This window comes from Labeo rohita, chromosome 6 (genome assembly GCF_022985175.1).
Source record: "Labeo rohita strain BAU-BD-2019 chromosome 6, IGBB_LRoh.1.0, whole genome shotgun sequence".
NCBI lineage: Eukaryota > Metazoa > Chordata > Actinopteri > Cypriniformes > Cyprinidae > Labeo > Labeo rohita.
In genome coordinates this window covers 14,751,869-14,766,131 of record NC_066874.1, presented here as the reverse complement: position 1 = coordinate 14,766,131, position 14,263 = coordinate 14,751,869, and the positions used below count along the sequence as shown (strand labels likewise).

The 14,263-nt window shown below is 35.2% G+C and overlaps 2 protein-coding genes across 3 annotated transcripts in view; one reads left to right on the top strand and one right to left on the bottom strand.

The window, feature by feature from the left end:
- The window catches only part of ntn1a (netrin 1a), an 81,050-nt gene extending 69,230 nt beyond the window's left edge, over positions 1-11,820 (top strand). For both annotated transcript variants that reach the window (XM_051113333.1, XM_051113332.1), the window contains 2 exons: positions 2,235-2,309; positions 9,039-11,820. In XM_051113333.1, the coding sequence (XP_050969290.1) occupies positions 2,235-2,309; positions 9,039-9,367 (404 nt within the window). In that variant the 3' untranslated portion in view covers positions 9,368-11,820. The remainder of the gene's footprint in view (positions 1-2,234; positions 2,310-9,038) is intronic.
- Positions 11,821-11,929: 109 nt separating this feature from the next.
- Positions 11,930-14,263, bottom strand: part of stx8 (syntaxin 8) — a 75,508-nt gene continuing 73,174 nt past the window's right edge. Inside the window, exon 8 of the mRNA XM_051112930.1 lies at positions 11,930-12,662. Coding sequence (XP_050968887.1) covers positions 12,598-12,662 — 65 coding nt within the window. The 3' untranslated portion in view covers positions 11,930-12,597. The remainder of the gene's footprint in view (positions 12,663-14,263) is intronic.

Genomic DNA, 14,263 nt, shown 5'->3' with positions numbered 1-14,263 from the left:
GTCTGTTTCTTTAAACCATTGTCAGAATTCGGGAGACAGCTATTTTTCTCCCAAAGTCCTGAATGGAATGAAAGAAGGACAGAAAACGAGAAGGATATTTTGAGAGGTTGAGAGGGAAGGAGAGAAAGAGAGAGAGAGAGAGGGGAAAAAAAGAAGTTCCCTTTGGAATAGACCCAGCTTGCCCATTGAGTCCCTGCCCCAGTGGGAGCTTGGGGCTCTGGCTATAATCTAATTACATGCTTTATTTGCAGCAATTTGTTTCTCAATCAGTCTCATTCCGCACAGAGAAAGCCTTCCCCCTGTGCGCTCATTCACACCTCATTGTTACAGTTCCCAGATCTGTGACGCGCCCATGAATAGGATTGTCCGTTCCATCGGAGGTCCGACTGGAAACAGGCCTCAGGTCAGCTTTAGGCGCTCTTTGCTAACAACAGAGTACAGTGTCTGGCCGTCCTCAAGCGCAGGTTAGATTGTCAGTGTTAGATGTCAAGGCTTTTCAGAAGTGCTGAGTGAAGCTGAATAGCACAGACTCATTAGGCGAAAAGCTGTTCTCCGCCGAAATCTCCAGACCGACGACTTCCCTCGACATCTAGCGACGGAGAGAATTCGTCCACAAATGTTTCCCCACAGGGGTCCCCACAGTCAGCGTGTAACCGGTGCCCTCCACTCATTCTTCAGTGTCAAACAAGCCTCACATTCAAACTTACACGCAGCTTTCTTTTACTCACTGGCACCGCTATAACAGCGCCACCGGACGTGGTGCCAAAATCTCTCGCACACAGCTTTCGCTTGAAAAGACGGCAGGAAAAACATCCATTAAGGCGACACCGGCCTCTGTGGGAGCATCGTGACGGGACGGCAAGCTAACCCTACTTCCCCTAACTCGAGAGGGGGCACAATGAGTACATTTGTCCTTGCTGCGGGGGACGAGGTGTTTAAATAGGAATCTCAGGGTGCTCATCACCTCCTTAAAGGAGAGCTAATGAGAAATGATGGCTTTCAAAGGGAAGTATCGTGATGGCATTAAACAGGGTTATAGGAAAACAAAGCACTCGCTCTACGGTCTTCATTTAAATGGAAATGAAGCTGCCACACTACGGACTCTCAATTTCATTTCAGTTACAGTTTCTCTGCCATTTCCAATCTACAGTGTGCACGCTTTGACTCGCCCAACCCCACCTCGGAGTCCCTCGCGCAACCACTTCGGCGCGACTACTTTCACGGGCATTTTTTTCTGATTCCTTCGTTGCCCGGGCAACCTCATTCACACAGAGAGAATAGCGAGTCCAAAAGAAAGTAAAAGGCAGGCATGGAGCGAGGGTCGGCCGAAACAATGAAGTTTGTTCATATGCAGGCGAGCTGAAAGGTTTTTCTCTCCCCCTCCTCCGTCTTCTCATTCCATCCATCCACTAAAAGAAGGCCATGACAATGTGTGGGGCGTAAGGGGAACGGCAAGAGAAATCTTCTCTATTTAAACATCTGCACGCCCGAAGGAGGTGTTTTTTAATGAATTAATCGTGTCCGTCGTACAGCAACTGAGGCGCAGCTCGCTTTCGCTTTAATTATTTTTCTGCACGTCCCTCAATCTCAACCAAATCTCTTGGACTGAAACGCCACGTTTCTTCTTTATTTTTACACACGACAAGCTTTTTAAACACTTTATGCGCTGCTAATTTCCCCCCTGACCTCCCTTTGTGCTCGGACAACCCTTGCTCCCCCTTCGCTGCCACCTCCCTGAGCGCCGAACCAATAAATGCCAAAGGTTGAAATGGTCTTCAGGGGTTGCGGTGGGGGAGGGCGGCATTAGGACAGACGTACAGGGCGAGCTGACAGGACCGAGAGGGAGGAGTCGTGATTCGAAAAGCCCTAATCAGGCCCATCATGGCACTGACAGTGGAGACAAGGGTGAGAAATTAGCATGGAGCTGAAAAAAAAAAACGCTGGGTGGCACAATACGCTTGGCCTCAGAGGGCTCCCATCAGAGCAGGGGAGGGTCCAGACATCCAGAGAGCAGAACGAGAGGGACCTTTTGTCTCGTGCTTTTCTAAGGAGCAAAAGACACTTCGCTGAATGCCTCACAAGCCCTATTACAGCCTCACAATTAAACTGGGCAGATGGGTGTCACAACAGGCCAGGGCTTCAGGATAGATGTGTAGTTTGCAGATGACAATGTTCACTCTTTTACGTCTTTAATTGTGTTTTTCTGCCCTTTCTTTTTTCTTTTAACCTTCTAGACTGTGAATCTTACTGCAAGGCTTCCAAGGGCAAGCTGAAGATCAATATGAAGAAGTACTGCAAGAAAGATTACGGTGAGTGAGAACACCGTACCGCACTCCCACATTTATGCAGGTGGCTCAAATCCTTGCCCTCGACAACATCTTTATTCTTTATCCAAAGCCGAATTCCCTTGAGCCCCCTCAGTGTTGGTATATTGTAGTGATGGCTTACTTAGGGCTTTCAAGAAGAAAGTCAAAGGATCAAACAGGAGGAAAGGCCATCAGTGAGGGGTTTAGGGGAGGCTGCGTTGACGGACAGCCCAGCAGGTATTTGAGCCCAAAGCGGATCAAGCCATGGCAGTGTGACGGGCAGAAGGGACCGGGAGTGCTCACAGATATCCTCATTAGGGGAAGCGCATGTCCCTGTCCTGCATTCCTGGGGGCAGCAGGCCCTCTCTTGTCCATGAAAAGGAGCAGATGTGCAGCCCCTCTCCTACAGAGGTGGGGCCGTTTCATCAGTCAAGCGAGACCCCGTCGAACTTAAAGAGCTTAGCAGATTTAATAACAGCCAGAGCATTTTAACAGCTCTTTTGATTCATTTCAGTCAGCACAGGTCCATTTATTGAAGGTGAATAAAGCACAATATAGATGAGAGGGGTATAGGTATAACTGTAATATTTTTGAACATTAAGAAAATGGGTAATACTTCACAATAAGGTTCATTAGCTAACATTAGTTAACTCCATTACTTAACATGAAATAAGAATGAACAATATTACAGCATTTATTAATCTTAGGTAATATTAATGCATTAATATTTAGCATTTACTAATGATAATAATAAATGTTTTTTGAGCAGCAAATCAGAATATTAAAATGATATCTGATGCTAAAAATTCAGCTTTGACATCACATATCACATTTTAGAAAATATACAAAAAGAAAGCAGTTATTTTAAATAGTAAAAATATTTCAAACTTTGCTGGACAGGCTTGGTGAGCAGAAAAGACTTCTCTAAAAACATTCAAAATCTTACTGTTCAAAAACTTTTGCCTGATAGTGTAAATGGATGTATATTTATATGTTATGCAAATGGCCAAAAAGTTGTGTTTGTTAACATTAGTTAATGCACTATAATCTAACATGAACAAACAATGAATGAACAAATTGTGTAATAAAAGTATTGTTTATTGTTCGTTCATGCTAGTTAATACATTAACTAATGTTAACAAATGACACCTTATTGTAATGTGTTACCAGAACATTTTTCCTTGATCTTTGACATAATTATTGTATGGGTCAATGAAAATTAAGAATGTACACAAAAACTAAAGAAAAAACAAACACACACATTGACAAGAAATGAAATGTCTTAATTTTCATATGTTTTTTTCAAATTTTCGTCTTAATGTTTTAATATCATTTTCAAGAAAAGATTAAATGTCATGACTAAAATCATTCAAAATGTAATTTCACCATTCGGTAAAAATTATTTTTACACGTGTACACTCACATATGTGTGAGAAAAGTATATTTATAGTAAATATATTTTTCACATGTATCGTAGATTATTCATCAATAAATATGATTCTGTTTTGGGGAAATTGTAAACTTCACAAACTACTGAAACTGAACTAACCTTGCTATGTCATTACAAAAAAATCAGATATTTTAAGCGACTTATTGGCATTTTTTCTGTACGGTTCTGCATTTTGACAACATGATTTTTTTTTTGCATGCCAAAATTACACGTTGAACAGATTTTGGAGGATTTTTGTTATGTTACATTTTGTTACAACACATTTATAACAGAACTTCATTATGATATCAGGAAGTTGTATCACCCTGATGCTTTTTACTTTATGCTTCCTAAAATATCAAAATTAATTTGAATTCATTAAAAAAAACTACAGTGATTTATTCTAATCACTGTAGTTAACATGAAATAAGAATGAACAATACTTCTACAGCATTTATTAATCTTAGTTAATGTTAATTTCAACATTTACTAATACGTTATTAAAATCACTAGTTGTGTTTGTTAACATTAGTTAATGCACTGAGAACTAACATGAACAAAGAATGAACGACTGTATTTTTATTAACTAACATAAAGATGAACAAAAAGTGTAATAAAAGTATTGTTCATTGTTCGTTCATGTTAGTTAATGCATCAACTAATTTTAATACATTTATTGTACTGTGTTACCAGAAAATGTTTACCCTAAGACAAAAACATTTTTTCTTGATCCTCGACATAATTATTATATGGGTCAATGACAATTAAGAGTGTCCACAATTTAAAAAAAAAAAAAAAAAATGAAATATAATCTTTGTATTAATGTTGGTTTCATCTGGTTTTAATTTTGTTTTTATATAATTTTCAAGAAAGGATTAAATGGCATGACTAAAATCTATTTAAAAATGTTATCTAACCATATATATATATATAATATGTTTAAAAATATATAGTAGTCAACATTTGAAGTGGACCAAAAAAGTTCAAAGTTGTCCTAAGACAAAAACAGGTATTGTTTTAGGTTTTAGGACAACTTTGATGAAAGGTTTTGATCCACTTCAAATGCTGACTACTGTATATATCATTTATATGAGCCGGATACCATTATATTTAAACCACACAAAGTTCTTTTATACATAGTGGACCAGCTTTGTACTTCTAAAGATGGTATGTGATAAATATAACAATATTTAAAAAAAGATATGATTTGTTACATATAAGGAACTGTATAGCCTTCAGTAAGACTATATATTTGACCAAGGACCACAAAACCAGTCATAAGGGTCAATTTTTTTAAATTGAGATTTATACATCATCTGAAATTGATGTATATGAATATTTGGTTGAGATACAACTGTTTGAATATTTGTAATCCGAAGGTGCAAAAATCAAAATATTGAGAAAATCGCCTTTTTGTCCAAAAGACGTTCTTCAATAGCAATGCATATTACTAAACAAAAATTAAGTTTTTATATATTTAAAGTAGGAAATTTACAAAATATCTTCGTGGAACATGATCTTTACTTAATATCCTAATGATTTTTGGCATAAAAGAAAAATCAATCATTTTGACCTATACAATGTAGTTTTGACTATTGCTTCAGATATATCCATGTGACTTAAGACTGGTTTTGTGGTCCAGGGTCACATATATAAGTAAGTGTTTATGCTAAACAGACCTCTAAAAAAAAATAAAAAACTCTTACACTGAAGGTGAAAAACACAGGGAATCCCCGCAGAGTAGAGAGGAGGTCTGGCACACACTGGTATAGCTGGATGTTACGTGATGAATACTCAATGCCATCACCTCCTGCAGACCGGCTTTGCATGTTCTCCTTTCTACACTGCCATTACTCATTTAAGACTCATTTAAGAATTTATCCAGATAATATGATCTCCCGCTGACTTCAATTTACAGTTGTCCTCAGTTATGGAGAGCTGGCTAGCTCCCTCTTTACACAAAAATGAACAATCTAGGATAAACTCCCACATTCTGAGCATTAAACCTAATCCACTTTCCTTCTGCCTTCTTGAGCATCAGGGGGGCTTTATGCTACAGCAGCATGGGGGGAAATGGCTGGAAATGGCATTGAACTTGAAGATGGAGTCATCTAAAAGACTTATAGGGGAATCGGGCCCTTCGTGGCATGATATTTACAGCCTCATGCCTCACTGGCACAGTACCCATAAAACACCACAGGAATCCTGACCACAGCTGGGCCTCCACAGTGCTGTGACATGTTGCAATCACTGGATAAATGACTTCCACCTTTCCAAATGGTGACAGTGACATAAAGTTAAAGGTTTATGCATTCAGTTTCATTTGTGATGATTTTTTGGTTTAAGTAAAAAATAAAATAAAAATCTGTCATAATTCACAGTACACACCCTCATGCTGTTCCAAAAGTGTATGACTTTTATTCTTCTGTAGAACACAAAAGGTGAATTTCTGGAGAATATCCAGACAAGGTAATAAAGACTTAAACTCAAAAAATGATCAAACCTTATCTGTTAGTTAATTACTCCACCCCAAAATGAAAATTTTGCCATTAATCACTTACCCCCTTGTCGTTCCAAACCCGTTAAAGCTTCATTCGTCTTCGGAACACAATTTCAGATATTTTGCATGAAAACCGGAGGATTTTGACTGTCCCATTAACTGCCAGGTAAATGCCACTGTCAAGGTCCAGAAAAGTATGAAATTCACTGGTGTGAATCATTAAGGAAGTTTTATGAACGAATCATTCAGAACGGCTGTGTGAACTGCATTAAGTATTTTGTTAAAAAGATCAGACCCAAAAGAATGAGACTGGATACCGAGATTTTTAGTGAACCGCTTAAATTTCACTTACACAAAGCTATCGTATGGCATCCGAAGATTTGGAATATTATTAACAAATCATATGAACCACTTTAATGAACTCATTTACTTTTATTATATGGAAGAGAACTGCAAGAATATTCCTCAAAAATTCAAAGTCATACAGTTTTGAAACAACATGAAGGTGAGAATAATGACAGAATTTCCTTGTTTCTATTTTATTTTTCTGTCCTAATTCTAGCTTAATTTTAAGGAATTCACAGTTGAAACTAAAAGCAAACACAGACATTTTGTGATTTAACTTAATCAAAACACGTCTGAAGCATTTGGTTTGCTCTAATCTCCCTTTTTTAAAAGTTATTAATGAATTTTGCATATCCTGATACATATAAGACATTTGAACTCATTTCCAGTGGTCCAGGGTACAGTGATGTGCATACTCTGACACTAGCCTTAAAAATATTGAGTAAAGTATGTAAAGAGTGTAAATAGATATATCGATCATCAACTATTAGCCTGCATGAAACATCCTCAGTCTTAGCCAAGCGCAAAGCATTACGCAGACGAAATTAAATCTGCCTGTTTTGCTGGTCCTTTTTGTCAAAGTCACCTTACAGAGCACCTTGAAGGCTATTAATAATGAAAGGGGAACAGCATGAGTCTACAGGCAGTTTAAGCAGATTTTGAGGATTCACACTTGCAAGAAATCTCAAACTGCGGCGGGGTTTGAGTTACATGCTTTATTTGAAAGCACTTTAAACTGAAGGTTGACCTGCATTGCTGAGGCAAATGAGACGATACACACGACTTGATCAAAATCAGAGCCAGACTCCGAACCCGTGGCTGAACTATCATTTCAGTTGTGGCTGTAAATTTAGGCACAAGGGAGCAATGTATTGCAGTGTTTTTATGCCACTGTGTGTGTGTTTATTTATGCAACAAAGATTTTAGGATAAAACGTACATATGCAGTAGGCTCCAAAAGTCTAAGACCAAACATAAAATCTGTAATTTAAAATTGAATTTAAACCTGGAAATTAACAAAAGGGATTAAACATTAAAATACATCAGAAAATAGTTTAGACTTTTAGATCTATGCCGCAAATAAAGACCATTTACTAAGAAATTCTGAAGTTAATGCTTTTTTCAGTTCAACTTATCACTTAAACTGTGCTAATAAAACAATCTGTAATGGAAAAATTTGTATTCAATTAGAAAAATCTAAAATGTAAACATTTACACTAGGCCTCAATGTTTATAAACACTACCAGTTTTTGATTTTTAATGTTTTTAAGCTTTAATATCCTAGGACTTTTAATGTTTAGTCTCTTCTGCCTACCAAACCTGCATTTATTTGACCCAAAGTACAACAAAAACAGTAAAATTGTGAAATATTTTTACTATTTAAAATAACGGTTTTGTATTTAAATACATTTTAAAAAGTAATTTATTCCTGTGATCAAACCTAAATTTTAAGCATCATTATTCCAGTCTTCAGTGTCATATGATCCATCAGAAATCATTGTGATATGCTGATTTGAAGAATCAAAAAACATTTTTTTTCATTATTATCCAAATTTAAAACAGTTGAGTACATTTTTCAGGATTAATGAACAAAAAAAAAAAAAAAAAACCTAAGATCACCATTTAGCTGAAATAATAACATTTTGTAACATTTTACACTATACCATTCAAAAGCTTGTAGGCAGTATAATTTTATTTATTTATTGAGGAAAGAAATTATAGAAATTAATACTTTTATTTAGCAAGGATACTTTAAATTGATCAAAAGGGATGACAAAACATTTATAATGTTACAAAACATTTCTGTTTCCGATGCTATTCTTCTGAACTTTTTATTCATCAAATAAACCTGAAAAAGTTCTATTTAGTTGTTTTCAACATAATAACAATAATAACAATAATAATAATAATAATAATAATAATAAATGTTTTTTGAGAAGCGAATCAGAATATTCGAATGATTTCTTAAGGATCATGTGACTGAAGTAATGATGTTATAAATTTAGCTTCAAAATCACAGGAATAAATTACATTTTAAAATACATTCAAAAAGAAAGCATTTATTTTAAATAGTAATTTATAATAAAAAGCATTAAAAACTTTTGACTGGTAGTGTAAATGAATGTACATTTATATATGGTGTGCAAATGGCCAAATTTCAAGTTTAAACTTGTTTAACATTTTTCTTTTCCATTCACAGATTCATTTCAGTGGTCCTGCTATATGAAAAACAAAATTTAAAAAGAACAAATAAAATATTCCATGTAGTTTCCCAATTAATTTAGTCTAAAGTAGTTGTAAATGTTAATGTTTTTAAAAGCTTTAAATGTCTTTGTTTAAATAAAGTAATTTTAAACACAACAGAACACTGATAAAACTGCTTAAATGTAATGTCAAACATCTGTATTAACACTGGAAAAGCTGCTAATTCTGTTCTCTGTTTTCTGTTATTCTACCAGCTGTTCAGGTCCACATCCTAAAGGCAGACAAAGCTGGCGAATGGTGGAAGTTCACCGTCAACATAATCTCCGTCTACAAACAGGGTGAAAGCCGAATCCGCAGGGGAGATCAGTTTTTGTGGGTCAGAGCGAAGGACGTGGCTTGCAAGTGCCCGAAGATCAAGCCCGGCAAAAAGTACCTGCTGCTGGGCAACGACGAGGATTCCCCTGGACAAAGCGGAGTGGTGGCAGACAAGGGCAGTCTGGTCATTCAGTGGAGGGACACTTGGGCTCGAAGACTCCGGAAGTTTCAGCAGCGGGAGAAGAAAGGAAAATGCAAGAAAGCATAGTAAGGGGGAAAAGGAAAGGCTATCAAGAGCTGGACAGAGAAACAACAGACGAGGGGTGGATGAAAAAAAAAGATCATAAGGGAAAGAAAGAGATGAGAAAAAGAGGGACTAAACATCGCTGCTTTGAATAAAGGCATGAAGAGAATATTAACTTTTTTTTTTTTTTTTTTTTTTTTTTTATAAAATAGGAACATGTGTGAAGGAGTTCACGATGCAGTTTTCATTTCTTTCTTGTTTCCTTCAAGATTTGTTTGCTGTTTGCCAATTTTGCACCTGTGTTCAGCATAAAGAAAGGTATTTTATGTTAAATGGTTTTCAGATTCATTTCGGACGGTTTCAGTCTGGTTGAGAATCAGATTAAGCCATATTTAATGTTCTGAAACATCCTGGGGATTGAGGATTGACACATTAAAAACCTGAGAACCGTTTTTAGAGTAAAAAATATTTAAAGGAACAGTCCTTAAGCATGCCTCTTCATAACAAAAATTAAAACATGTTCATTAATGAGCTTTAGCATTTAAAAATTCATACGCTCTAACTTATGCATAATGCATAATGGCTTCTGAGATGCCAACATTTTGAAATTTCAAATTTTCGTTTTCGGTAGGGATTTTTTTAATGTGACAGATATCAAAACTAACTTTCTTCTTTAGCCAATTTAATTTTTTTTTTTCAAGGTCTGAAAAGCATTTTAAGAAGCATCACTTTGTAACAACAAGCATGAAAAACACAATTTTATGCATATGTTTGTGCATATTATTTTTAATTATTCATTCAATTATTGTTGCAGCCGTTTTCCATTGAATAGAAAATGAAAAGGTCTTGTACAGTGTAACATGTATATTTCAAAAAACACTACTAATTTTTGAAGACTGGTGCTGCTGGGTTTCACCCAGACTTTGTCCCAGCAAATGCACAACAAAAGGTTTCTGTTCAATGTATGTTTCCGATTGCCTTTTTATTGTCAGCGGCCCACGGTTTTACTAATTCAAAGATAAAAGAATAATCTAACAATTGCTGAAAATAAGCTTTGTACATTTAGTGCCCATTTTCGTCAACAGACACAAATATACTACATTTGGTAGCATTATAATTATTTTTTTTTTTTTTGTTCAAGTTCAATTTGTTTACAACGAGAAAAACAAATCTGTACTCAGAAAATAATTTAGGATCTATAAAAATGTAATAGCATGCTTGTACAAATCCTCAAATTATTAGCATGCATTTACAGTTATTTTTGAACTTGGAATAAAACCACCATGTATATTTTTGTATAAGACATGATGATTGAGATAGATGACTCGAAATACAAACATCATTTCTTGCTCCATTTGATGCTCTGATTCAATTGTTTATAGTCCAGACATGGATGACGACGTTCCTTTTGTTAAAACAGAACTTCAGTGTGACGAGTCCACTGTATAAACAGGCCTTTTTTGTAAGTCCTGAAAGTGTTGGTAGAACGGTGTGTATAGTTAGTATTTTTCCTTGTGTGTAAAACAGTATTTAGAAGTGTACGAATTACCTTTAACTAGTATTCATTAACTAGTATTTAGTTTTGTAAAGCAACAGCATCTCTCCTTAAACATTTCCATGTCATTTAGCGTCTGTGAACGTAGGAATGCATGTACAGTAATGTTTCACTACAATAGAGAATTCTCTTCACTGTGAGAAACGCTGCTCATACACACACACACTTTTATTCTGTTACTAATGAGACGGATGTTCTCTAAAGTACAGCTTTTCCACTGATCTTTGAGGATCTTGTAACGTTTGCTTGTGTGATCAGTCCTTCACAGATCGTTAAGAAAATAAACTGCAAGAACTGATCAGCATCAAATACCAAAAGAAAGAAAAAAAAGACGGATTTGATGAACGGTTTACGTGTGCAGTAATTATCACTCATTGATTATTTCTTGTAAATGTACACAATGTATGACATACAGATATTTATACATATGCTGTATTTACCGGTTACAAAACAATATTCGTAATACCACATGTAAATGTATTTTGTTTGGCACTCGGTATCTTAGTGCACACTCTTTTTTTATTTTAAGTATTCAAATGATGTAAATTTATGTTCGGTTTTTACTTTTCACAGCAGTGGATAGATGGCTCCTGTATTTGACATTACCAGCAGACCTTACATACATTGCTTCTTGTTCATATTATGAATTGTAAATTTAGCTGTGGCAAATACAAGACGTCTGCAATATTGTTTTACAATGCATACTAATATATTATGGTTATTATAAGAAAATATTTAATGACACAAGACATTGTGGATTTTTTTTTTATGTCTTTTTTTTCTCTCTTTCTCCTTTTTTTTTCATACAGTTTGTGGTTGTTTAGATGGTTGTGATTAAAATCCAGAGGGGAAGATAACTACTGAACACCAACCTGGTAGAACTACATTCAGCATTCATTTGGAATAAAATCTCAAAACATTACTAGTGTGCCTTTTCATTACTAGTGTCCCCTCCCCCCCCCCCCTCCCCTCATATAAACGTAGTTTAAAAAAGGTACTTAAGATGTATTTATTAAGAACTAATGTGACAAATGATCAGCACTAACACAATTGTAGGTTTTTACCAACAAAACAGCTGAGACCAGACTGTCCAGCTACATTTATTAGAATTTCTAACTCACATTTTCAGGCAAAAAACAATTTACAGAAAGATAAAATCATGTATTTAATTTTTTCTTTACTTACAAAATAGCATCTGAATTGTGGATAATGAGAGTGAAGTTAAGAGATAATACATTTTAATTATACTGTATATACATATATTTTGTATTGCTTTGTGACTCCCAGACCTTGTTTACAAGATGGATACGGATCATTTTCTTCACTGCCAAACAAAGAATTTAAATAGGTTTTCCCCCCTTGGAGCATCTCGAGCTCATGGTTATATTCATAATACTATTGAAACCTTTCAAAGCTCTTTTCTATTTTTCTTTCCATTCCGAATCCTACTTTGATCATTATCTGAGGAGCTAAGGATTTTAGTTCTTCATAGTGGTCCATTCCTTGGCTTTCACCCAGTCATGGGTTCCATTACTTTCATAAATGTAAAAGAGGACAGGAGAAAGGTTTAGAGATGTGTGTTTACATATACAGCCTGCTTGGAAGCTGTGAGTTTCTCTCGTTCACCTCAAAGACGGTTTTTCTAACAGTCTCTGCAGTCCGTACATGTGCCGCCTGCTCTTCGGACACATCCTCTTCATTAATTCTGCCAAACGGCCACGACAATGATAGCGATGAGGAGAAGAACAATCACCACCATCATCCCTGATTTAAAAACAAACAAACAAAACATCTAAATGAGCAAACAACTTCACGCTCTTTGAGGTAGATGGCCTAACAGTGTATAGTTGTGTGTGTGTGCGCATTTAAATTCATCATTTGCCATGCAAAAACACGGCTGATCTTTAGCACATGTGCATCCCCTTGAAGCCACACTGCAGAAACTTCATAAATCTGTTGTTTATATTCAGCAACTATGATCTGTTTTTCAGAAAGACGTAATGTAATCTATATTTTTGACTTCCTGAAAGACTTCAAAAATGCCTAACTATAATTTAAATGGTTTATTCCTTTTATTCCTTTCATTATTTGCATTTTTCAATGATCACTCATTAAAATAAACACAGTAATGACTCCTAGATGGGGCTCTTAGCCCTGTGTTTAATTCAAACTCAAGATCAACACTAACTGATGGTGAGAATGACAAACAAAATGTGGTGAAACTTTTAGCGATGCATCTGCCTTTCATTAATCCTTCCGATAGTCAAATTTCTCATACGCTCCGTGTCGCTAGAGGAATTCCATGAAGGTGTCGGAGAGGATGTCTCATCTCCTGTGAGTCATTGACATCAACCAGAACATTCTTACATGTGTTATAGATCGGCTTTTACAAAGCTGACAGTTCCGACTCTAAAATGAGACACGTCTGAAGCTGTGAAATGCCAATAAAACCACAACTATGCACTGTGAATGAACATTTACACATTGTCGCACTTAGAGTTTATACAGCTAGGCTTGTAACAAAGGTTTTACAAACATTAATAGTTGTTATTAATGCATTTAATGATACATTGAATATGGGTGTGTTTTGGTTAGTATGGTTAGTGCTTTAATAACATTATAAACTTTATGTTAAGGGCCACCGATTGCTTTTCATTACCTGTAATGTAAGAACATTGGTTACAGCATCTAACCGCCATTACATTTAATGTAAGTGTGACTCCTTTGTAAAAACTATTTTCATTATGTTAAAATATTTATCACATCTTGAAATTTTCAAACCAAGTCTATTCATTATCATACATATATTAAAATGTTGAAATACTGACTGGTTTGCTAATGATATCTAATAGTATACAGTAGCTACACCTCAGATTGTGATGTCAAAATCTTAAAATGAATAACATTTTTTAACTAGAAATAAAAAAGCGTTTTTCGAAAATGTCTGGCATGACAGAAATATTAGAGACAGCAATTCTGTGTTACTGAACTAAAAACAATAACATATGAAGAGCTAATTTGCAAAAACATAGATAACTTTATTTTTTTAACAATTTTCAAAAAATATGTTTTTTCATTGTGCATTCCAATTAATCTGAATCAAACTGCAGCTGGGTTATTTTGATTAAGTAGAACATTAAAAAGTACAGCTAAGTACTAACTAACACATTAAAACAATAAAAACATATCTGAGATATGTTTTTGCAAATAAACTCTTCATATAAATACATACGGTACATATAAATACCAAATTAACTGAACCTATAAAAAGGGCTCAAAAAAGAAAAATGTTTCTGATTTTAACACACATTTTATAATATTTAATGATTTTAAAATTCTGGACATTTGGGGAAACTGTATCTTTC